Source organism: Oncorhynchus gorbuscha, linkage group LG18 (genome assembly GCF_021184085.1).
Source record: "Oncorhynchus gorbuscha isolate QuinsamMale2020 ecotype Even-year linkage group LG18, OgorEven_v1.0, whole genome shotgun sequence".
In the NCBI taxonomy this organism is placed as follows: domain Eukaryota; kingdom Metazoa; phylum Chordata; class Actinopteri; order Salmoniformes; family Salmonidae; genus Oncorhynchus; species Oncorhynchus gorbuscha.
The window spans coordinates 14,860,554-14,883,776 of NC_060190.1; the positions used below are offsets into that span (position 1 = coordinate 14,860,554).

Genomic DNA, 23,223 nt, shown 5'->3' on the forward strand with positions numbered 1-23,223 from the left:
AGCTTCCAGTCTGTTATTTGAACTCAATCAGTATGACAGAGTGATCTCCAGCCTTGTCCTCGTCAAAACTCACACCTGTGTTAACGAGAGAATCGCTAACATGTCAGCTGCTCCTTTTGCGGCAGGGCTGAAATGCAGTGGAAATGTTTTTTGGGGAATCAGTTCATTTGCATGGCAAAGAGGGACTTTGCAATTAATTGCAATTCATCTGATCACTCTTCATAACATTCTGGTGTATATGCAAATTGCCATCATACAAACTGAGGCAGCAGACTGAAAATTAATATTTGTGTCATTCTCAAAACTTTTTGCAAAGACTGTATATTATAATAACCAAATATAGCCTATTAACAGCTGAATATAGAGAAAGCATGCCAACTGTGCCAGTGAGAAATGTTTAACGTTAAACCCTGCACATGCATGCACACACATTCGTGCATGCGTGTGTGTGTGTGTGTGTGTGTGTGTGTGTGTGTGTGTGTGTGTGTGTGTGTGTGTGTGTGTGTGTGTGTGTGTGTGTGTGTGTGTGTGTGTGTGTGTGTGTGTGTGTGTGTGTGTGTGTGTGTGTGTGTGTGTGTGTGTGTGTGTGTGTGTGTGTGTGTGTGTGTGTGTGTGTGTGTGTGTGTGTGTGTGTGTGTGTGTGTGTGTGTGTGTGTACGCTTGCTTATGTTTGTGCAAGTGCGTGTATGTGAGACCTTCCTTAGTGAAAACACACACGATGCCCAGGTGGCAGGGTTGGCATGAGGAGTGTGGTCGGAAGTACCAACGTTCCAGGAGATTGAGGCAGTGACCTGCCAAGGAGCAGCAGAAAAGCAGTGTACTTGAAAGATGGAGCTAGTCACACGAGGCCATATGTTGCTCCCAACTAACTGGTAAGCAAATGGCCACTGGAATGTTGTTTTCTCCCCATTCTGCTGACAAGTATTTATTTTCTGCTCATACACAAGTAATAAAGGCTCAAATAAATAAAGGATTTAAAAAATCTCTCCCTCGCCCCCTGCCAGCCTCTTTCCCTCCCTACCTGCCAGCCAGCCTCTTTCCCTCCCTACCTGCCAGCCAGCCTCTTTCCCTCCCTACCTGCCAGCCAGCCTCTTTCCCTCCCTACCTGCCAGCCAGCCTCTTTCCCTCCCTACCTGCCAGCCTCTTTCCCTCCCTACCTGCCAGCCAGCCAGCCTCTTTCCCTCCCTACCTGCCAGCCAGCCAGCCTCTTTCCCTCCCTACCTGCCAGCCAGCCAGCCTCTTTCCCTCCCTACCTGCCAGCCAGCCAGCCTCTTTCCCTCCCTACCTGCCAGCCAGCCAGCCTCTTTCCCTCCCTACCAGCCAGCCAGCCAGCCTCTTTCCCTCCCTACCAAGCCAGCCAGCCTCTTTCCCTACCAAGCCAGCCAGCCTCTTTCCCTACCAGCCAGCCAGCCTCTTTCCCTACCTGCCAGCCAGCCTCTTTCCCTACCTGCCAGCCAGCCTCTTTCCCTACCTGCCAGTCAGCCTCTTTCCCTACCTGCCAGTCAGCCTCTTTCCCTACCTGCCAGCCAGCCTCTTTCCCTACCTGCCAGCCAGCCTCTTTCCCTACCTGCCAGCCAGCCTCTTTCCCTACCTGCCAGCCAGCCTCTTTCCCTACCTGCCAGCCAGCCTCTTTCCCTACCTGCCAGCCAGCCTCTTTCCCTACCTGCCAGTCAGCCTCTTTCCCTACCTGCCAGTCAGCCTCTTTCCCTACCTGCCAGTCAGCCTCTTTCCCTACCTGCCAGTCAGCCTCTTTCCCTACCTGCCAGTCAGCCTCTTTCCCTACCTGCCAGTCAGCCTCTTTCCCTACCTGCCAGTCAGCCTCTGTCCCTACCTGCCAGTCAGCCTCTGTCCCTACCTGCCAGTGAGCCTCTTTCCCTACCTGCCAGTCAGCCTCTTTCCCTACCTGCCAGTCAGCCTCTTTCCCTCCTTGCCGCCTGCCTCATACCTACTTTCTTTATCCCCTCTTTTCCACACTTCTTTCCCCCCTCTATCACCTTAGCCTCCCCCCGCATCGGGGATATCAGAAATGATTTTCTTGCTCTGGTAAGCAAGGAAGCCCTCTCTCACTCTTCCTATATACATTTCTCTCCTGCTCACCACCCCCTCCCTCTTTCGTTCACTCTCCTCCATGCAATTTTTTTTGCAGGTTTGGAAGAAGAGGCCTTGGCGTCTTTGTGAGCCTTCGTCTGTTTTTTTCACTCCCGGCTGAATGCAATTAGCTAAGGAGAGAAGCACGTCTCTTTCAGCATGGAAGGGAGACAGGGTGAGAGTGAGGGAGAGAAAGAGTGCCAGAGAGCGAAAGAGGCAGATTTCACTGCAGTCTCGAGATAGGGCTGATAATAGATATTTCTAGAATTGGAAAACATTGTTATGACCAATCCAATGATGTTCACTCTAAGACTATCAAATCCTTAAGCAATAAGGCTTGGCTGTAGAAATATTATCTACCGTTATATTACTTCATCATGAACCTTTATTTTTACCAGAAGTTGAGTGGTCAAATGAGTCAATTGGGAAATAAGGATTAGGTGGCCATGATAATATTAGATGTTGGGTTTGAAATTTAGCCAAGAGACAATATTCTTGCAACAAGTGTCAAGAGATGTATAATGAAAGGGAAACAGAAAACCTACCACTGAGACCTTTAATGTCTCAACCAAAAGAATGAGAGTTGGCATTTTTTTGGGAATTACATGCCAATAAAATGTCCTTCCCCAATGGTAATATTGTACGCCAATGCATCCCACTATAACGGATCTTTGGAGCATGAAATGATAGTTGAAAAAGAAAATGGCTACTCACTTTCCTCATAAACTGCCATTTGAAGTACCCATAAGCCTGTACTTCATCCTTTGATAGAAAAACCATGAGTGACGTCTGTCTGTACGTCATGTGCACGTACACATCTGAGACCTTGACGAGTTCTTGCCAATACCTTTGATTTGTACTAGAATTGGCCCTGTTTGAACCCAGAACAGTGCCAAATGCTAAGATGCATATTCCCTCAAACTACAACACTAGGGCATAAGGAGAGCGGGTGTGCTGGGTATTGTTGTTCACAGGATAAGAGATCAGATTCTGCAGTGGCTTTTCAGTACCAATCTATTCCCAATTGTCTAGAAATTGCCATTTTAAAAGTCATTCATATTTATGACACTACATAGACCTCATTAAAACTGAAGGTCAAAATAGGGCCCCCATAGGGCTCTGGTCTAAAGTAGTCTACTATATAGGGAATATGGTGCCATTTGGGATGCAGCGTAAGTATTATGTTGACGTTCAGCAGAAATAGAATATAGAAAGGGGAAAATTGAAATCCATGGTGTTTATGACAAAAACTACTTTTTAAAATGTCCTATGAGTACATCTTGAAGTTTGCCCATCCTCCTCACCCACATATCTCAGCGTCATCTGTCAACGATATTTCCAAAGGGCTCGCAAACTGCTAAAGCATTTATGATGTTAGAATCTGGCAAACAGTGCTTTGCAAATACAATGTCTACTCTGAAAAACTTCAAACTGGCAATACCTTGTCATTTCTAAGGAGTCAAATGGAGAACGGCAACTACCATAAGAACAATTTTTTCTATCAATCGGACATTGTGACAGCAATTCTGGATCGAGGAACTCCAGTTCCATTTGAGGGCTTGACATTAACTTTTTTAGCCATTTATCTTTCAGACAAGTTGGACAGAAAGCTCAAATCACTTGCACTTTTTTTTTTTTTACTTGCCCGGAGAAGCAGACAGTCCCTTTTCAGCAAACAAACGCTTGTTTCAAATAAACACTGGGTCTAAATGAATTGTTTATGAGGTTACCATGGACACAGCTCTGATATTCCCATGGTCATGTGCATTAAACTTCATTATTTTTATCTGTCAACGTCACAAGCCATGGCACAACCAAATTCATAGAGCAAAATTCCGGCGAGGCAACAGCCGGGCATTTTAGAATTGATCCAAAACGGTTGCGAGGATGGCAAGTCAAAAAGTAAAAGTTCAAGGGCGAGACTATGAGGTGGATCAGAAGAGGGTGAGACTGCGAGGTGGGGAGAGGAAAAAGGAAAGGGAAAAGACAGGACAGGCTCTAATAAATGCTGGTTGTGATCGGTGATGAAGCAAATAAATGCCTGGTCTACTACATTTACATTTACATTTAAGTCATTTAGCAGACGCTCTTATTGAAGTTATGGTATTCAAAGACATTCAACCTGACATGAAAGGGCCTGGCCTGCATGTTGCCACTCCGAGAGAGCTTTCATCCAGCAGAGTTCCTCCCCCACCCAAATGCAGAGGCCTCTTGCCCCCCCTGCTCCATGGCTTCCCTCTGTGCAGAGGTCACCACAGTACAGTACCCCTTCAATATTAAAAATGACAAGGCAAGGAAAGAGAAAGAAAAGCTCCTCATGGACAATCCAGAGACACTATTTGCTGACTGCTATACAAATGTGAACGTAAGCAAACTAATCTTCCACACAGACCATCCCTGGGCATAGCACACAGCTATACTACCCTGCTTTTAAGAGAGACACTCTGTCAACCTGTACAAGAATGGAACGGTGTTGCAGGGCGGCATCATACATTTCCAAAAGGACTGAATCACATTGAGAGCAGAGCAGGAGAAGCTTTCTCTGGGTGACGTCTCCACCCACCTCGAGCGAGTCTGATCACACCTCTTCAAACTGTCCTGCAGACAAGGATAGTCACACTGTACCCCCCCCAGCACATAACACCCAGGTCCCACAACTGCACTGCTCCTCCATCACAGAGGGATACACTCACTGAGCTGGAGAGAGACATGGTGGCACTCAGGGAGAGAGCTAGTCCACATACTCTCCAGATAGCACAGACACACAAATTAGACCAGCACAACACCACCCCCCTACAGTACCCAGAGGGCTGAAGGTGGAGATAGACTGCTGTCTGAGAGAGCTGGCTGTACTCCGGTCTGAGGTGAGAGACCCGAAGGAGGAGAGAGAGGAACACATGGCACAGCACTGCAGGAGGAGGTGGGAAAGCAGAGGTGCGACAAACAACCAGTCATGAGAGCTTGGTTAAATAAAAGGTGAAATAAATAGTCAAATCAACTCCCGGGATTAGGTTGGCATAGTGCCTATAAGAACATCCAATAGTCAAAGGTATATGAATTACAATTGGTAGAGAGAGAAATTGTCCTATAATAAATACAACCTAAAACTTCTTAACTGGGAATATTGAAGACTCATGTTAAAAGGAACCACCAGCTTTCAAATTATAATGAAACAGCAGGGAGCAGGTCTCGAACCCTCGACCTTCGAAGCCCAAAGTCCAGCGTGCTATCGACTGTGCCGCAAAAACATGCTCGTGCGGCAGAGTCGATATCCGCACGTAAAAAAACAAGGGTCGTTACAATACCTTCTCATGTTCTGAGCAAGGAACTTAAACGTTAGCTTTTTTACATGGTACATGTTGCACTTTGACTTTCTTCTCCAACACTGTGTTTTTGCATTATTTAAACCAAATTGAACAGGTTTCATTATTTATTTGGGACTAAATAGATTTTATTTATGTATTAAGTTAAAATAAGTGTTCATTCAGTATAGTTGTAATTGTCATTACAAATATATATTTTTTTTAATTAAAGAACAATTGGCCAATTAATCGGCACGGGATTTTTTTGGGGTCCTCTATAAAATCGGTATCTGTGTTGAAAAATCATAATCGGTCGACCTCTAATTTTCACATCGTTCCAACACTGTATATATCCATAATATGACATTCGAGATGTCTATTCCTTTGGAACTTCAGTGAGTGTAATGTTCATTTAGGTTAATTAGCCATTTCACTTGCATTGGCAATGTAAACATATGTTTCCCATGCCAATAAAGCCCTTTGAATTGAATTGAATTGATGGACCGTGAGGATAGAGGAGAGAGATGTTCCGGCTTATGAAGCATCATGTTTAATATGCACAGATTGGATAGATTTGGGTCCGTGGCCTAATCCTATTGTGAATATGAAACTGGGCAATCACACGTGAAATCACACACACAGAAAATACACTGATGGTTGGATAGATAGAAACGTCTGAGGTCTCCACTCATGAGTAACAGAGAAACACACTACAGAGAACACCGCAATGACAGAGTCATGTTCATTAGGAAAAAAACCCCGCCATCAAGTTTAACACTGGTGACCGCCTAATTCAATGTCCATTTTCTCCCCTTTATAAACTGACCGTGACCCTTTCCCAAGAGGATTCCTGTGCTAGCATCCCAGTTGAATCACCTCTCTGCCAGACATGAACCCAGTAAAGCTGGCAAACACCATACTATATTGTTGAAATCACCTTTGGTTGGTAAGCAAGACCTCCCTCAGGGTGATCTACATGCTAAATCGGCTGTACCGCAGAGACAGACAGCACTAGAGGCCGAAAAAACAACACTAGGGAACATGGAATGATATCCAATTATATTAGTATATGTCAAATGAAGGCTATGCCGATGTATTCCCCCGAAGTACAGTATGTTCAAATATGTTCAAAACTAACAACGTATCAACGCTTTAGAGAGCAGGGATGTCAACGGTTGGCTTCTGGGTAAACTATTAACATTGAGATATTAAAGACATGATGGATCAGATGCATAGTGTATAAAGGAGTGAGAAGTTAATGGTTCTCTGAAGTAAGACAATAAGCTTGGAATGTGCTGAGTGCAGGGAAAACAAACGGCATGTGACAGTACTGATAAGGGGAGAAACCGTTGAAGGCTCATATCACTTAGTTCCCTGCTTAGTAAGAAGGATGCAATGTTTAGAGATACGGAGGAGACTGGGGTATGAATACCACCACGGGGGAAGCCACGTCTTTTGTCTGAATACAGCCAACACTTTGAGAAGAATTCAACTTGGTTAAGTTTATCTAGTGTCCGTGAGTTATTTACTCTGAAACATTTGACCCTAACACTATTAATGCACATACTTATGTGGAAAATATATATCGAAATCTTTTTCATTTGGCGTACTAATATCAATATCAGTGGATATAATTGAACAAGGAAAGTACGCCATTTAGACAGGGTGTCTGAGAAAAAGGAGTTTTAAGTTGGAGTGATGCATCTTTTGGCTGGTCCACTGTGGCTCTTACCAGCGCAGGGCGATCTTGATGGGCGTGGTGAGGCAGGAGGTGAAGAGGTCAGCGGGGAGGTCAGGGTTCATGGGCAGTAGCTCTGAGGCCTCGCAGGCAGCCAGCTGGATACAGTTCTTCATGGAGGGGGGGAGAGGCATCTGGGCCAGGGGGTGGTTGGGGTTAATGGCTGCCACCTGGAAGAGGACAAAAAGACTTGGATTAGAGATGAGGCTAATAGAGGGACATACAGAGACACAGGTCTAACAGATAAGCTGCACAGACGGACACACCGTTGTCATGCTATCCCCGTCTGAATGAAATACGTTTTTATTAAAAAATCAAATTAAAAGGGTATAGACAAACAGAGAACACCAGGGAATAATAGAAAAATAGAGAAAATATGTAATACTGAACTCGCACTTGACTGTTTTCCCCCCTTACTGGCTCTGACATTGCTGATAGCTACTTTATTGAGGAGAAATGTACTTACTATGACTGTTATATGTGGCCGTCCCACCAAGCCATCTTAAGATGTACGTGCTAACTAAGTCGCTCTGGATAAGAGCGAATGACTCAAATGTAAGTAAAGTCAAAGAGAAAAGAGGTGGAAGGAAAGAGAAATAACAGTCGACAAAGAACAAGATGACAGAAGAAGAGAGAAGGGAAAACCAACCAAGATGGTAACGCCGAGCAAGAGCATGCGCAGACCAGCTGGCCGGTGTGTTTACGGACATATTCAATCAATCCCTATACCAGTCTGCTGTCCCCACATGCTTCAAGAGGGCCACCATTGTTCCTGTTCCCAAGAAAGCTAAGGTAACTGAGCTAAACGACTACCGCCCCGTAGCACTCACTTCCGTGCTTTGAGAGACTAGTCAAGGACCATATCACCTCCACCCTACCTGACACCCTAGACCCACTCCAATTTGCTTACCGCCCAAATAGGTCCACAGACTATGCAATCTCAACCACACTGCCCTAACCCATCTGGACAAGAGGAATACCTATGGGAGAATGCTGTTCATCGACTACAGCTCTGCATTCAACACCATAGTACCCTCCAAGGTCGTCATCAAGCTCGAGACCCTGGGTCTCGACCCCGCCCTGTGCAACTGGGTACTGGACTTCCTGACGGGCCACCCCCAGGTGGTGAGGGTAGGCAACAACATCTCCACCCCGCTGATCCCCAACACTCGGGCCCCACAAGGGTGCGTTCTGAGCCCTCTCCTGTACTCCCTGTTCACCCACGACTGCGTGGCCACGCACGCCTCCAACTCAATCATCAAGTTTGCGGACGACAACAGTGGTAGGCTTGATTACCAACAACGACGAGACGGCCTACAGGGAGGAGGTGAGGGCCCTCGGAGTGTGGTGTCAGGAAAATAACCTCACACTCAACGTCAACAAAACTAAGGAGATGATTGTGGACTTCAGGAAACAGCAGATGGAACACCCCCCTATCCACATCAATGGAACAGTAGTGGAGAGGGTAGTAAGTTTTAAGTTCCTCGGCATACACATCACAGACAAACTGAATTGGTCCACTCACACAGACAACAACGTGAAGGTGCAGCAGCGCCTCTTCAACCTCAGGAGGCTGAAGAAATTAGGCTTGTCACCAAAAGCACAATCGAGAGCATCCTGGCGTGCTGTATCACCGCCTGGTACGGCAACTGCTCCGCCCACAACCGCCTCTCCAGAGGGTAGTGAGATCTGCACAACGCATCACCGGGGGCAAATTACCTGCCCTCCAGGACACCTACACCACCCGATGTCACAGGAAGGCCATAAAGATAATCAAGGACAACAACCACCCGAGCCACTGCCTGTTCACCCCGCTATCATCCAGAAGGCGAGGTCAGTACAGGTGCATCAAAGCTGGGACCGAGAGACTGAAAAACAGCTTCTATCTCAAGGCCATCAGACTGTTAAACAGCCACCATTAACATTGAGTGGCTGCTGCCAACACACTGACTCAACTCCAGCCACTTTAATAATGGGAATTGATGGGAAATGATGTAAAATATATCACTAGCCATTTTAAACAATGCTACCTAATATAATGTTACATACCCTACATTATTCATCTCATATGCATACGTATATACTGTACTCTATATCATCTACTGCATCCTTACGTAATACATGTATCACTAGCCACTAACTATGACACTTTGTTTACATACTCATCTCATATGTATATACTGTGCTCGATACCATCTACTGTATCTTGCCTATGCTGCTCTGTACCATCACTCATTCATATAGATTACTTGTTGGTTATTACTGCATTGTCGGAACTAGAAGCACAAGCATTTCGCTAAACTCACATTAACATCTGCTAACCATGTGTATGTGACAAATACATTTTGATTTGATTTGATTTGAGAAAGAGGACCAGATAAAAGAACAAGAACAGAACTGACAGAAAAGAGGAGACCGCTAACAGGCCAGAGGGGCTGCAGGTCAGAGAAAGGGAGTGAAAACCTTTAGGTCATTGGATTCTCTCACTGCTCTAAACTTCTGCTATCATGCGGTAATGAGATGTGGAATAGAGCTTTTGAAGTTCAGGGCGACGTCCGTGTTCGACAGTGTGCTCTGAACAAACAGCCTCCGGAACAGATATTGGCTAATGTGATATTATCATTCTGGGGAAATGGACCGCCTGTACAATGCCATGAATACAAAAGGTGTGAGAGACACTGAGTGTGTGTGGAATGCACAGGTGTTTATGTCTGAGTGCATGTGTGTACACGCACGCGCGTCTCCTCCTGTCTGGGTGTATAGATCCACCCAGACCTGGTTTAATGTCAGCCTGCCTCTAGGCAGCTTGCGGAGGTGAGCTCCACATTTCATTTGATGACCTCGGAGCGCTCCCTTCCCCTCCTTATCCAAGGCTGTGTACCATGGACTCCCTATGCTTATAAATACTTCAGACTTATGACTGAAGCGCTTGTACTTTTGAGCTTCAAAATGTGAGTTCTGCCATAATTCTACAGTTCTGGTGCAGCCTAAATCTCCCAATGACGAGCAATACGTGACGTACGGCCGAGTTTCAGGCAAGGATCTGGAGATTTGATCTGGCCCTTGGGGGTCATTTTGTAGTGATGGCATAGCTGATGCATATGATGGAAGGGTGCAATACAATTTAAAGCACTATGTCTAGCGTTATGATAGCAAGCATCACGGTAGATGGATGGTACCGCGTGTTGAAGAGTGGGACTCTTCATTGCACCCAGGAGACTGAGATTTACCTACCACTCCTAGTACCATCCCATCCATGAGAGAAGAGGGAAAGTCTGCTTTAAGTGTTAAAACCACTTCCTGTTTTTAAAAAAAAATCACTGTCAAGCTGGCTATAACTGCTGTGCAGGGAGGAAGTGAAAGATCTTTTCCAAAGTGTCAACCCAAACACTAACATACAGTGCAGTAGACCAGGGACACATGCCCAGTCGATCAGAGACAGATCTTCTGCTCTCTGTCCTCACATCTCCTTAGTCTATAGGGAGAAAAGGGAACGTGGGATGCACACACACGCACACACATGCACTCAAAGACAAGTGTCACACACACAGCACACACAATCTGGGAATTGTGAGGTGAAAAAAGCTAAATTCTCCCCACAGTCAACTCCTCAACATCTGATGCAAGGCATGGTAAACCTAGGCTTATTAACGCCACTTAGGGCAGAGTGCAGATGATGGTAGGCTGGTCATATTTTACTAAGGGCTAGCTGGTGGACACACACACTCTGAAATGCAACCAGAAAGACCAGCATCTTCTCCATATTTTTCCCCTTGGTGAGGAGCAAATAAAACATTCCAAAACGTTCAATAGAAATCAACAGAGGCATGAAAAGTGTGTGTGTGTGTGTGTGTGTGTGTGTGTGTGTGTGTGTGTGTGTGTGTGTGTGTGTGTGTGTGTGTGTGTGTGTGTGTGTGTGTGTGTGTGTGTGTGTGTGTGTGTGTGTGTGTGTGTGTGTGTGTGTGTGTGTGTGTGTGTGTGTGTGTGTGTGTGTGTGTGTGTGTGTGTGTGTGTGTTGTACGATTATACCTCTCAGTTGAGGGTGCAACAGAGCCATGGGCAGAAGAGCCACTCCACCTAAACAACAGATACACTGAAACAACAAGCAACCTCAACACAACATGATGAGACAGCATGAATCCTCCCAGCTCTAGAAACACACCGGGAATAAGTCACTTCTAATCAGTAGAATCACAGTGAAACCCCTTATGGATATAGAGCCTTCCTCTCTAATTGTAGCTTGTTATAATGAGGAGACTCCAGAGAAAGGAAACTAAAAGCAGGACCTGCAGCAAGCCAACATCTCAGTGTGAGATCCATGTGTGTCTTCATTGCTTTTCATAAATACCACTATTAAACCTGCAGCTCTGCTCAGACTGGTCTGGATTAATAGGGACGTGTGCGCTTGTGTTTGTACACTGTGCATGTCCGTGGTTCGTACAATTACATCTTCTCTGTCACTTCTTAATGATGAAATGGGGAATGTTACACTAACCAACGCAGCATGTATATTTGAACTAGTCCGTAACACATGATGGATCAACGATGGCGGAAAAATACTGTTACACAAGTCATTCTGGATATTGTGATACAATACACCTTATGGTAAATACCACATTACTGCCTAACCCCGGCTGCTTTTCAGTCATTAACATATTAGCCTATCATAATCTCAGAAATGTGCATTACAATCAGCATGGAAGGATTTTATTTTCATCACACTGGGTATGTGATTTTATTTTCATCACACTGGGTATGTGATTTTCTTTTCATCACACTGGGTATGTGATTTTCTTTTCATCACACTGGGTATGTGATTTTCTTTTCATCACACTGGGTATGTGATTTTCTTTTCATCACACTGGGTATGTGATTTTCTTTTCATCACACTGGGTATGTGATTTTCTTTTCATCACACTGGGTATGTGATTCTCTTTTCATCACACTGGGTATGTGATTCTCTTTTCATCACACTGGGTATGTGATTCTCTTTTCATCACACTGGGTATGTGATTTTCTTTTCATCACACTGGGTATGTGATTTTCTTTTCATCACACTGGGTATGTGATTTTATTTTCATCACACTGGGTATGTGATTCTATTTTCATCACACTGGGTATGTGATTCTATTTTCATCACACTGGGTATGTGATTCTATTTTCATCACACTGGGTATGTGATTTTCTTTTACTGACACTGGGTATGTGATTCTATTTTCATCACACTGGGTATGTGATTTTCTTTTCATCACACTGGGTATGTGATTCTATTTTCATCACACTGGGTATGTGATTTTCTTTTCATCACACTGGGTATGTGATTCTATTTTCATCACACTGGGTATGTGATTTTCTTTTCATCACACTGGGTATGTGATTCTATTTTCATCACACTGGGTATGTGATTCTATTTTCATCACACTGGGTATGTGATTCTATTTTCATCACACTGGGTATGTGATTTTCTTTTCATCACACTGGGTATGTGATTTTCTTTTCATCACACTGGGTATGTGATTTTCTTTTACTGACACTGGGTATGTGATTTTATTTTCATCACACTGGGTATGTGATTTTATTTTCATCACACTGGGTATGTGATTTTATTTTCATCACACTGGGTATGTGATTTTCTTTTACTGACACTGGGTATGTGATTTTATTTTCATCACACTGGGTATGTGATTTTATTTCCATCACACTGGGTATGTGATTTTATTTTCATCACACTGGGTATGTGATTTTCTTTTACTGACACTGGGTATGTGATTTTATTTTCATCACACTGGGTATGTGATTTTATTTTCATCACACTGGGTATGTGATTTTCTTTTACTGACACTAATTCACAGAACTAATTGCATTGTATGGGGAGCTGGGTGTCCACACACACACAGCAAGGAGTCAACAAACACATTCAAAGCACAGCCTTTACAATACACATTTGCACAGACACACACGGGAGTGTGCATTGGCTGAGAACAGATATACCAACAGACAAATGCACAACAATCAGACTCCTTCCGCCCAAAAGACAAGAGCACGGACACACAAACACAGTCAATGCAGTGAGCATCATATTGCCGACTCCATACAGTAAGTCTGAAATATTTAGCAGGAAGCGGACTGCTCATAACAGAGCACTCAGACACCACACCCCTGACTGATGGTTGAGTGAGTGTGTGCGCGCGAGTGAGTGAGCGAGACAGAACACCTCCCCGTCGTTCCGCACCACTCCCCCTATTTCCCAGTAAAAATATATATATATATATTTTTTTTAAAGGCCCCTAGTGGGATCAAGTCTGTCCGTGTGTGTTTATGAATACATGCATATAAGGGTTGTGTGCGTGTGAGAAGGCGTGGGTGTGAACTAGGGCCACCCTCTACGTGCACTCTGCTGCAGAGCGTTATGCTGTAGCGGAAACAGGGATGGAGAGGAGGTGGAGAGCACAGGGACTCCCTGCCTGGGTACTATCATGCATCTTTAATAGTCTTCCGGAACTACCTCCCTCTCGCCACCTCTCTCCTTCCTCTCTTTCCCTACCTCCCTCCTCATCCTATTTCAATATTCCTCTTTCATCTATCCCTCTCTCCCTTTCCTCTCCCTCCCAACTACCATTCATCTTTCCATTCCCGTCCTCCAACTCTCTCCTTCTCCATCACTCCCCCCATTCCTCTCTTCCTGTTGCTGTGCAGGCGGGGGAGAGGTGCACCAAGGTGTAAAGTGGAGCCATTTTGCCTTCCGCCATTATTTAACTTGGCCTAGTACTAACCGAGGGCTATGAAGCTGAAAGCAGTGTGGTCTAACACAGTAGTAACCCCAACTGTTCTGTGCCGTGACCCAGAAAAACAACATTTTCAATACAAACTGACTGAAGACATCGGCCTTAAACTGACCCACTGAAAAGGACCCACTCCAAACAGAGCATAAATTCCTTTTGCATATTGGCGGCACATTCTTTTCTGATGAATAAGGTTCGTTTAAAATATCACATTTACTTTCAACCAAGGCACATAATGGAATTGAATGTGGCATAACCTAAGTATCACATGGCCCATGTTTTTTATATGGCCCATTTTTAAATACTTTGTTCACAAACTCACTGGTCAGTGGCTACAACCTTACACTTGAGTGGATAGCTAGGCTAGCACGGAAGAGTGGTGTTTCTCAACAGTTCCAGCTGGCTGCAGCTAAGAGCTTTACCCCACAGTGACCCAAAGAGAACACAGAGTGGTCAATTACACCAACACTTTTAACAGCTGAGAAACAAAGGCTACTCTCTATCCCTCTCCATCTCGCTCTAGACCTCTGTTGATCCATTTCTCCTCTCACTTTTTTCGCTCTTCCTTCCCCGCTCCCTCTCTCGCACTGACAGCTTTAAGTGTTATTGATGGGCCGCTGGGCCTTCTCTCGCTCCTTCCTCTATCTGGGCCATGACCCCTGCTATCTCAGCCTGGTAAGAGTTGAACACATAGGGAGCAGGGCAGAGGGAGCCTGAATGTACGGATGGGGAGGAAAGGAGAAATGGTGTGTTGCTGGTATTGAAGTTAGCGTGACTTTATGGTGAAGGATGCATCTCACAGTATGTCTTTTTCTCAGCCTCTCTAGACTGCATTGTAACACTTTTTGTCCATCGCCTCGCTGCCATCCCTTCCTCTCCCACCTCTTTTCCCCTCTTCCTCCCCCTTTCTATTGCTCGCCCTCTTCTCCACCTCTCTGCCCCCTTTCTCCACATCCCATCAACCCTCCTTGTCCTTCTCTCGCTCATCCTCTTTCTTTCTGCTGTATTCAATATAATCTGAAGTGCGCTCAAACTCCTCCATGAATAATTTAATTGCGTGTTGTAAATTCACTTCGAGATGCCACGGCCAGGAAGAAGAAAACAGTGGAATAAAGGGGATAGAGGGATGGTAGGGAGGGGGAGGGGAGATCCTGACCAAACCAAAACACTATCATTAATTCATTTAGCTCCAGCTGCCTATTTGCTGGCTGGGATCACAGAGAGGAGATTGTGAAACGCTTCTTTCATTCAAAAGAATTAGCTGGCTTGCCATTCGGAATTCAAGGCACATTATACACACACATACCTTGGTCTCGCTGGAGGAGTGGTTGTGTGTGTGTACGTCTGTGTGTGTGTGTACAGAGCATTCATAAATTATTCAGACCCCTAGACTTTTTCCATATTTTGTTACGTTACAGCCTTATTCTAAAACCGAATAAATCGTTTTTTTCCCCCTTCAATCTACACACAATAACCAATAATGACAACTAAAAATGTGCACTTTTTATTTTTATAAATTAAATACATTCACATAAATATCCAGACCCTTTACTCAGTACTTTGTTGAAGCACCTTCGGCAGCAATTACAGCCTCAAATCTTCTTGGTACGACACTAAAAGCTCGGCACACGTGATTTTGGAGAGTTTCTCCCATTATTCTCTGCAGATCATTTCAAGCTCTGTCAGGTTGGATGGGGAGCATTGCTGCACAGCTATTTTCAGTTCACACCAGAGACGTTCGATCGGGTTCAAGTCCGGGCTCCGGCTGGGCCACTAGGACATTCAGAGACTTGTCCCGAAGCCACTCCTGCGTAGTCTTGCCTGTGTGCTTAGGGTTGTTTTCCCCATTCTGAGGTCCTGAGTGCTCTGGAATAGGTTTTCATCAAGGATCTCTGTATTTAAAAAACATAATAATGTCCTGACTAGTCCCAGTACCTGCCATTGAAAAACATCCTCACAGCATGATGCTGCCACCACCATACTTCACCGTAGGGATGGTCCCAGGTTTCCTCCAGATTTGAGGCTTGGCATTCAGACTACAGAGTTCAATCTTAGTTTCATCAGAACAGAGAATCTGGTTTCTCATGGTCTGAGAGTCCTTTCGGTGTCTTTTGGCAAAATCCATGCAGGCTGTCATGTGTCTTTTACTTAGGAGTGGCTTCCGTCTGGCCACTACCAAAAAGGCCTGATTGGTGGAATGCTGCAGAGACGGTTGTACTTCTGGAAGGTTCTTCCATCTCCAAAGAGGAATTCTGGAGCTCTGTCAGTATGACCATCGGTTTCTGGTCACCTCCCTGACCAAGGCCCTTCTCCCCTGAATGATCAATTTGGCCAGCTCTAGGAAGAGTTCGCGGTTCCAAACTTCTTCCATTTAAGAAAGACAAAGGCCACTGTTCTTGGGGACCTTCAATGCTGCAGACATTTTTTGGTACCCTTTCCCAGATCTGTGCATGGACACAATCCCGTCTTTGAGCTCTACGGACAATTCCTTCGACCTCATTGCTTGGTTTTTGCTCTGACATGCACTGTCAACTGTGGGACCTTATATAGACAGCCGTGTGCCTTTCCAAAACATGTCTAATTAATTGAATTTACCATAGGTGGACTCCAATCAAGTTGTAGAAACATCTCAAAGGCGATCAATGGAAACAGGATGCACCTGGGCTCAATTTCGAGTCTCATGGCAAATGGTATGAATACTTATGTAAATAAGTATTCATTTTATTTAAATGTATACATTTGCAAATATTTCTAAAAGGCTGTTTTCGCTTTGTCACTATGAGGTATTGTGTGTAGATTCATGAGGGAAAAGGTATGTTTTATCCATTTTAGAATAAGGCTGCAATGTAACAAAATGTGGAAAAAGTCCAGTCCTCAATACTTTTCGAATGCAGTGTATATCTCTGCCACCCACCTCCAACTCCTGCTCTCTCTGCAGGGCGAACTGTTTGAAAGACTTGACGATGATGCCAGCGTTGGAGCAGTCGTAAACGAAGATAGAGGGGCTGCCCATCCACGTCTGGAGGTCGTACACAGACAGAGGGATGTACTGGGTGTAGTTCTACAGGACAAACAGGATGGGGGTTATTAAACATTTTGGTAGACAACATTAGATGCCATGTTATAGCCACCTACAAGCCAGCAAATAGAAATGTTCTGTACTACTAGCAATTATTTGTTCAAAATTAGTTTAAGAAGTTGCCAGATCCTTCAATCCTCTTTCAATACTAAGAATACAAGAAAGGGGGGGGGGGGTTAACTGTACATCTGCGTCCCAATTCACTTTTTGGATTGGATGTGGGGAAGCAATGAAAGTCCTGGTGCCGTTTCTGACTACTGTACTGGGAGATACTCTGTGCTGGTGGTTTTAGGAGGTGGACCAGAGGGATCAATGGGCCTTGGCACACCGTAGCAGAGAGTCGGCAGCAGGGCTAGTTTTATAGGACTCATCATTAAGGGTTACAAAGAGAGGAAGAGAAGAGGAAAGGAGGAGGCGCTCTGGGGTGTACTGGGCAGAGGCAGCGCCCAAACCAAGACAGGAGCCGTGTGTCATTTAGAGTGGGTGTTCTTTGTGTGAGTTGTCCATAAAATAATGTATTTCTGTAATAACTATTTTTGTTGTTGGTGCGGGGGTGTGTGTGGGATAACTTGTTTAAGTCTAAAATCAGTGGAGCCAATGGAGCTGTTCGTGTGTATTCAACGACTGGACTTCATTTGTGAGTCTTAGTGTGATTGTAGAGGCAGAAGTCATCATTGTATGTATGTGTATATATACATGTATGTGTATATGTATGTATGTGTATATGTATGTATGTGTATATATATATGTATGTATGTGTATATATATATATGTATGTATGTGTATATATATATATATATGTATGTATGTGTATATATATGTATGTATGTGTATATATATATGCATGTATGTGTATATATATATGTATGTGTGTATATTTCTGTGTGTGTGTTTCTCTCACCTTGTTGAAGACCCAGATCTCTCCGTTGACGGTGGGTCGGGGGACCCCGTGTCCATTGTAGTGGAAGAGGACACGCTCCTCCTTGGCATTGCGTCTCAAGGATGTGCACAGCTTCTTCACCTCGTCTACGGTGGGGTCCAGACTCTGCTTGTAACGTGCCTGAGCGAGAGACAGAGAAACCGAGAGAAAGAGTGGAAGAGTGTTAACATAATTTGATATTGTGTTCTGTTATCACGTTGCTACAACTACCTGCCCCTCATTTGATCTGACAACACGCATTCGATGAGAGGAGAGAGGAGAAGGAAAGAGACGCATTTCAGTTTGAGAGTGTGGACAGAGACATACACCATAGTTTAAAAGTGTATCGATTAATAGACAGACGCGAGTGTAGAAATATGAAAAGGGGGTGAAACAAGAAGCAGGCCAAACACACAGGTCTTTTCAATTCAACTCCCTCTTTCATTCATCATTAAACAACTTTGGAGAAGCAGAGAGCATGTGGATTGACCGTCCTTACAGGCCAATGCCTAGAGGACTAGAAATAACTAGATACAACTCAATAGTGGTGCTGAAAGTAGGTTAGGGCTACGGTTGATGTGTTTTTTGTTGTTTATGTCTATTTGAATAATATTTTTCCTATGAGAAAGGAGGTGCATTTGCGTCATTGCTATCCTACCTGGGGAGAATAGAAGAGACTATTGTGTTTGCTGTAATAGGCTTCAGTGGCATATTTAAATAATGCTCCTGCAGCTTTTAATTAGTGAAACAGGCCTCGAGGTCATTTAACAATGAGAGCATTGTGGCCTGCTTTGTGTGTACACGTCAGACAAATTTAGACTGTGTACATTGTATGATTCCCACGTGCGTACTAACAGTTAAACACAGGTTCTGTCAAACAAGACACACAAAACATCGAAACTTCACCTGTCCGCATCCTGTACAATGGATTAAAGTTTTTTTTTTGAGTGCTCCAACTATGTTTAACCTCAAGAGTCCTTTAGAAAGTTGTGGTAAGTCCTTCTCATACCCGCACAACATTACATCAACCTAGAACGAACCCGTTCCCATTCAACCTAGAACGAACCCGTTCCCATTCAACCTAGAACGAACCCGTTCCCATTCAACCTAGAACGAACCCGTTCCCATTCAACCTAGAACGAACCCGTTCCCATTCAACCTAGAACGAACCCGTTCCCATACAACCTAGAACGAACCCGTTCCCATACAATCTAGAACTAACCCGTTCCCATACAACCTAGAACTAACCCGTTCCCATTCAACCTAGAACTAACCCGTTCCCATTCAACCTAGAACTAACCCGTTCCCATTCAACCTAGAACAAACCCGTTCCCATTCAACCTAGAACAAACCCGTTCCCATTCAACCTAGAACAAACCCGTTCCCATTCAACCTAGAACAAACCCGTTCCCATTCAACCTAGAACAAACCCGTTCCCATTCAACCTAGAACAAACCCGTTCCCATTCAACCTAGAACAAACCCGTTCCCATTCAACCTAGAACAAACCCGTTCCCATTCAACCTAGAACAAACCCGTTCCCATTCAACCTAGAACAAACCCGTTCCCATTCAACCTAGAACAAACCCGTTCCCATTCAACCTAGAACAAACCCGTTCCCATTCAACCTAGAACAAACCCGTTCCCATTCAACCTAGAACAAACCCGTTCCCATTCAACCTAGAACAAACCCGTTCCCATTCAACCTAGAACAAACCCGTTCCCATTCAACCTAGAATAAACCCGTTCCCATTCAACCTAGAATAAACCCGTTCCCATTCAACCTAGAATAAACCCGTTCCCATTCAACCTAGAATAAACCAGTTCCCATTCAACCTAGAATAAACCAGTTCCCATTCAACCTAGAATAAACCAGTTCCCATTCAACCTAGAATAAACCAGTTCCCATTCAACCTAGAATAAACCAGTTCCCATTCAACCTAGAATAAACCAGTTCCCATTCAACCTAGAATAAACCAGTTCCCATTCAACCTAGAATAAACCAGTTCCCATTCAACCTAGAATAAACCAGTTCCCATTCAACCTAGAATAAACCAGTTCCCATTCAACCTAGAATAAACCAGTTCCCATTCAACCTAGAATAAACCAGTTCCCATTCAACCTAGAATAAACCAGTTCCCATTCAACCTAGAATAAACCAGTTCCCATTCAACCTAGAATAAACCAGTTCCCATTCAACCTAGAATAAACCAGTTCCCATTCAACCTAGAATAAACCAGTTCCCATTCAACCTAGTATGAACCATAAACTTTTTTAATCCATCAGTTCCCATTCAAGGACTTCAGCATTTAACCCACACAATCATTAGAAACACCAAGCTAATTAGCAATGAACCAATCAGTCCAATATGTATTTGTATTCAACAACATCATCCAGTCTCCTCATTCGGCTTCAGAACACAGTGAGCCTTGAAAGCTAAAGTTGCTGATTGAGTTTGGTGCAATCAGATAGGACCGCAGTCTGAACACTGCCTGGCGGATAGACACTTTCAACGATCCAATGTTAGTCCTTATGAGATTAAGTGTTATCAGCAGCTGCTAATTGTGTTAGAGTTGGGATTTCACAAATGGGATGTACACTGAAATGTGAGTGGGGAGAGATGGGGCGGTAACTTGATCAGTTTAGGCTGACTAAACTTTCTTCAAGCGAGTGTGTTCGATGGAGAGAGAGAAAAGGAGAGGAAGAGGAGAGAGAGAAAAGGAGAGGAAGAGGAGAGAGAGAGAAAGGAAAAAAGGAAAGAGAGTGAGAGTGAAAGCGTGTTTGTGTACATGTGCCCATCACACACTCAAATGCTGTTCCCCATCGTTCCCTGAAGGGGGAGCCCTGGTACCCCACTGGGACTCTCCTTGCAGGTAAGTCACGACTCCCAGGAAGTCCTCCTCCCATCCTACATCTCTGCAGCTAGCTCCCAATGCCCAGCAGTGTCTGAGCAGTCCCATTCGCACTGAGCTGGGAATTTGACGCGAGTCTGCCGTTTCTGTCCCGTCTCTGTTTAGTTGGCTCTATTGAGGTGTCCATGAATTGATCCATCACTCCTTACAAAAAAATCTGACTGACTCCATTGGTGCATGAAGTGGTTCTGTTGTTTCTGTCAATGTCAGGACAGATATGGTGCCTGGCGCACGACAACCTGAACCGAGCTAAACCCTGCCCTGTCTGCTTCAAGGAACAGGTACCAGGGAAGGATACAGATAACCAAGAACACGAAAAGACAGACTCTTACAATCTCAGACATACTGATACCGTAAGCTACTCAAATACTTGCTCTCTCACACACACACACACACACACACACACACACACACACACACACACACACACACACACACACACACACACACACAGGCATAGCCTACACGGGCACCCAGGAACACACACAGGCAGTCGGGGACAAACATACAGAGACATTTTCCACTGATGGTGGACCTGCGGGACTGGGGATAATCCCTGTACTAGAACAAGGAAAAGCAGAGCGTAACCAACCTCTCATCCCTGATCTGCTCCATAACAATAAGAGCATATGTCTCAAATGACACCCTATTCCCTATGTAGTGCACTACCTTTGACTAGAGCAAGCTCCAAAGTGGTGCGCGACATACAGAATAGGGTGCCATTTGGGACAGAACCAGAGTAAAGGAAAAAAAGCCATTCTCAACACTGGGGGGTGCAGGATGGTAAGCCCACAGGGACATTAGAGACTAAACTCACTCTGATTACAAAGGAAAAGAAGGATGGTATTATCAGCCTTGCATAAATGTTGTGTAACAAAAATACATGACACAGAGAAAGTTTGCGGACGACACAACAGTGGTAGGCTTGATTACCAACAACGACGAGACGGCCTACAGGGAGGAGGTGAGGGCCCTCGGAGTGTGGTGTCAGGAAAATAACCTCACACTCAACGTCAACAAAACTAAGGAGATGATTGTGGACTTCAGGAAACAGCAGATGGAACACCCCCCTATCCACATCGATGGAACAGTAGTGGAGAGGGTAGCTAGTTTTAAGTTCCTCGGCATACACATCACAGACAAACTGAATTGGTCCACTCACACTGACAGCGTCGTGAAGAAGGCGCAGCAGCGCCTATTCAACCTCAGGAGGCTGAAGAAGTTCGGCTTGTCACCAAAAGCACTCACAAACTTCTACAGATGCACAATCGAGAGCATCCTGGCGGGCTGTATCACCGCCTGGTACGGCAACTGCTCCGCCCTCAACCGTAAGGCTCTCCAGAGGGTAGTGAGGACTGCACAACGCATCACCGGGGCAAACTACCTGCCCTCCAGGACACCTACACCACCCGTTGTTACAGGAAGGCCATAAAGATCATCAAGGACATCAACCACCCGAACCACTGCCTGTTCACCCCGCTATCATCCAGAAGGCGAGGTCAGTACAGGTGCATCAAAGCTGGGACCGAGAGACTGAAAAACAGCTTCTATCTCAAGGCCATCAGACTGTTAAACAGCCACCACTAACATTGAGTGGCTGCTGCCAACACACTGTCACTGACACTGACCCAACTCCAGCCATTTTAATAATGGGAATTGATGGGAAATTATGTAAATATATCACTAGCCACTTTAAACAATGCTACCTTATATAATGTTACTTACCCTACATTATTAATCTCATATGCATATGTATATACTGTACTCTACATCATCGACTGCATCCTTATGTAACACATGTATCACTAGCCACTTTAACTATGCCACTTTGTTTACTTTGTCTACACACTCATCTCATATGTATATACTGTACTCGATACCATCTACTGTATGCTGCTCTGTACCATCACTCATTCATATATCCTTATGTACATGTTCCTTATCCCCTTACACTGTGTATAAGACAGTAGTTTTGGAATTGTTAGTTAGATTACTTGTTGGTTATCACTGCATTGTCGGAACTAGAAGCACAAGCATTTCGCTACACTCGCATTAACATCTGCTAACCATGTGTATGTGACAAATAAAATTTGATTTGATTTGATTTGATTTGATTGAGAATGAGGAGATACAATCTGCCTATAGTAGTAAGCTTGTCACCAGTCTGATAGTTTTTTTTAACCAGAAAGACTGAAAGCTGATAACTGAAGTTGCAGACCAAAAGCATGCATGCAAAATAAAATATGCAAAATCAAATTGTGCTTGCATACTTTTTACAGATACATTTGTTTCTACAAGCTCCAAAGAACAAGCAAGGATAGACAATGTCTGAAGACCGTGTGTACAGTTGACAGCAGCAGTGGCACCCCAACTTGTCGTCAATGAACGCAAATCTGTTGAGTGC

The 23,223-nt window shown here is 44.5% G+C and overlaps 1 protein-coding gene across 6 annotated transcripts in view; it reads right to left on the bottom strand.

Annotated features, from left to right (window-relative positions):
• LOC124003457 (regulatory-associated protein of mTOR-like) overlaps window positions 1–23,223 on the bottom strand; it is a 254,307-nt gene that overhangs the window by 158,614 nt on the left and 72,470 nt on the right. For all 6 annotated transcript variants that reach the window (XM_046311732.1, XM_046311730.1, XM_046311729.1 and 3 more), the window contains exons 5-7: window positions 17,891–18,049; window positions 16,825–16,971; window positions 7,123–7,298 (exon numbers count right to left, since the gene is read on the bottom strand). In XM_046311732.1, coding sequence (XP_046167688.1) covers window positions 7,123–7,298; window positions 16,825–16,971; window positions 17,891–18,049 — 482 coding nt within the window. The remainder of the gene's footprint in view (window positions 1–7,122; window positions 7,299–16,824; window positions 16,972–17,890; window positions 18,050–23,223) is intronic.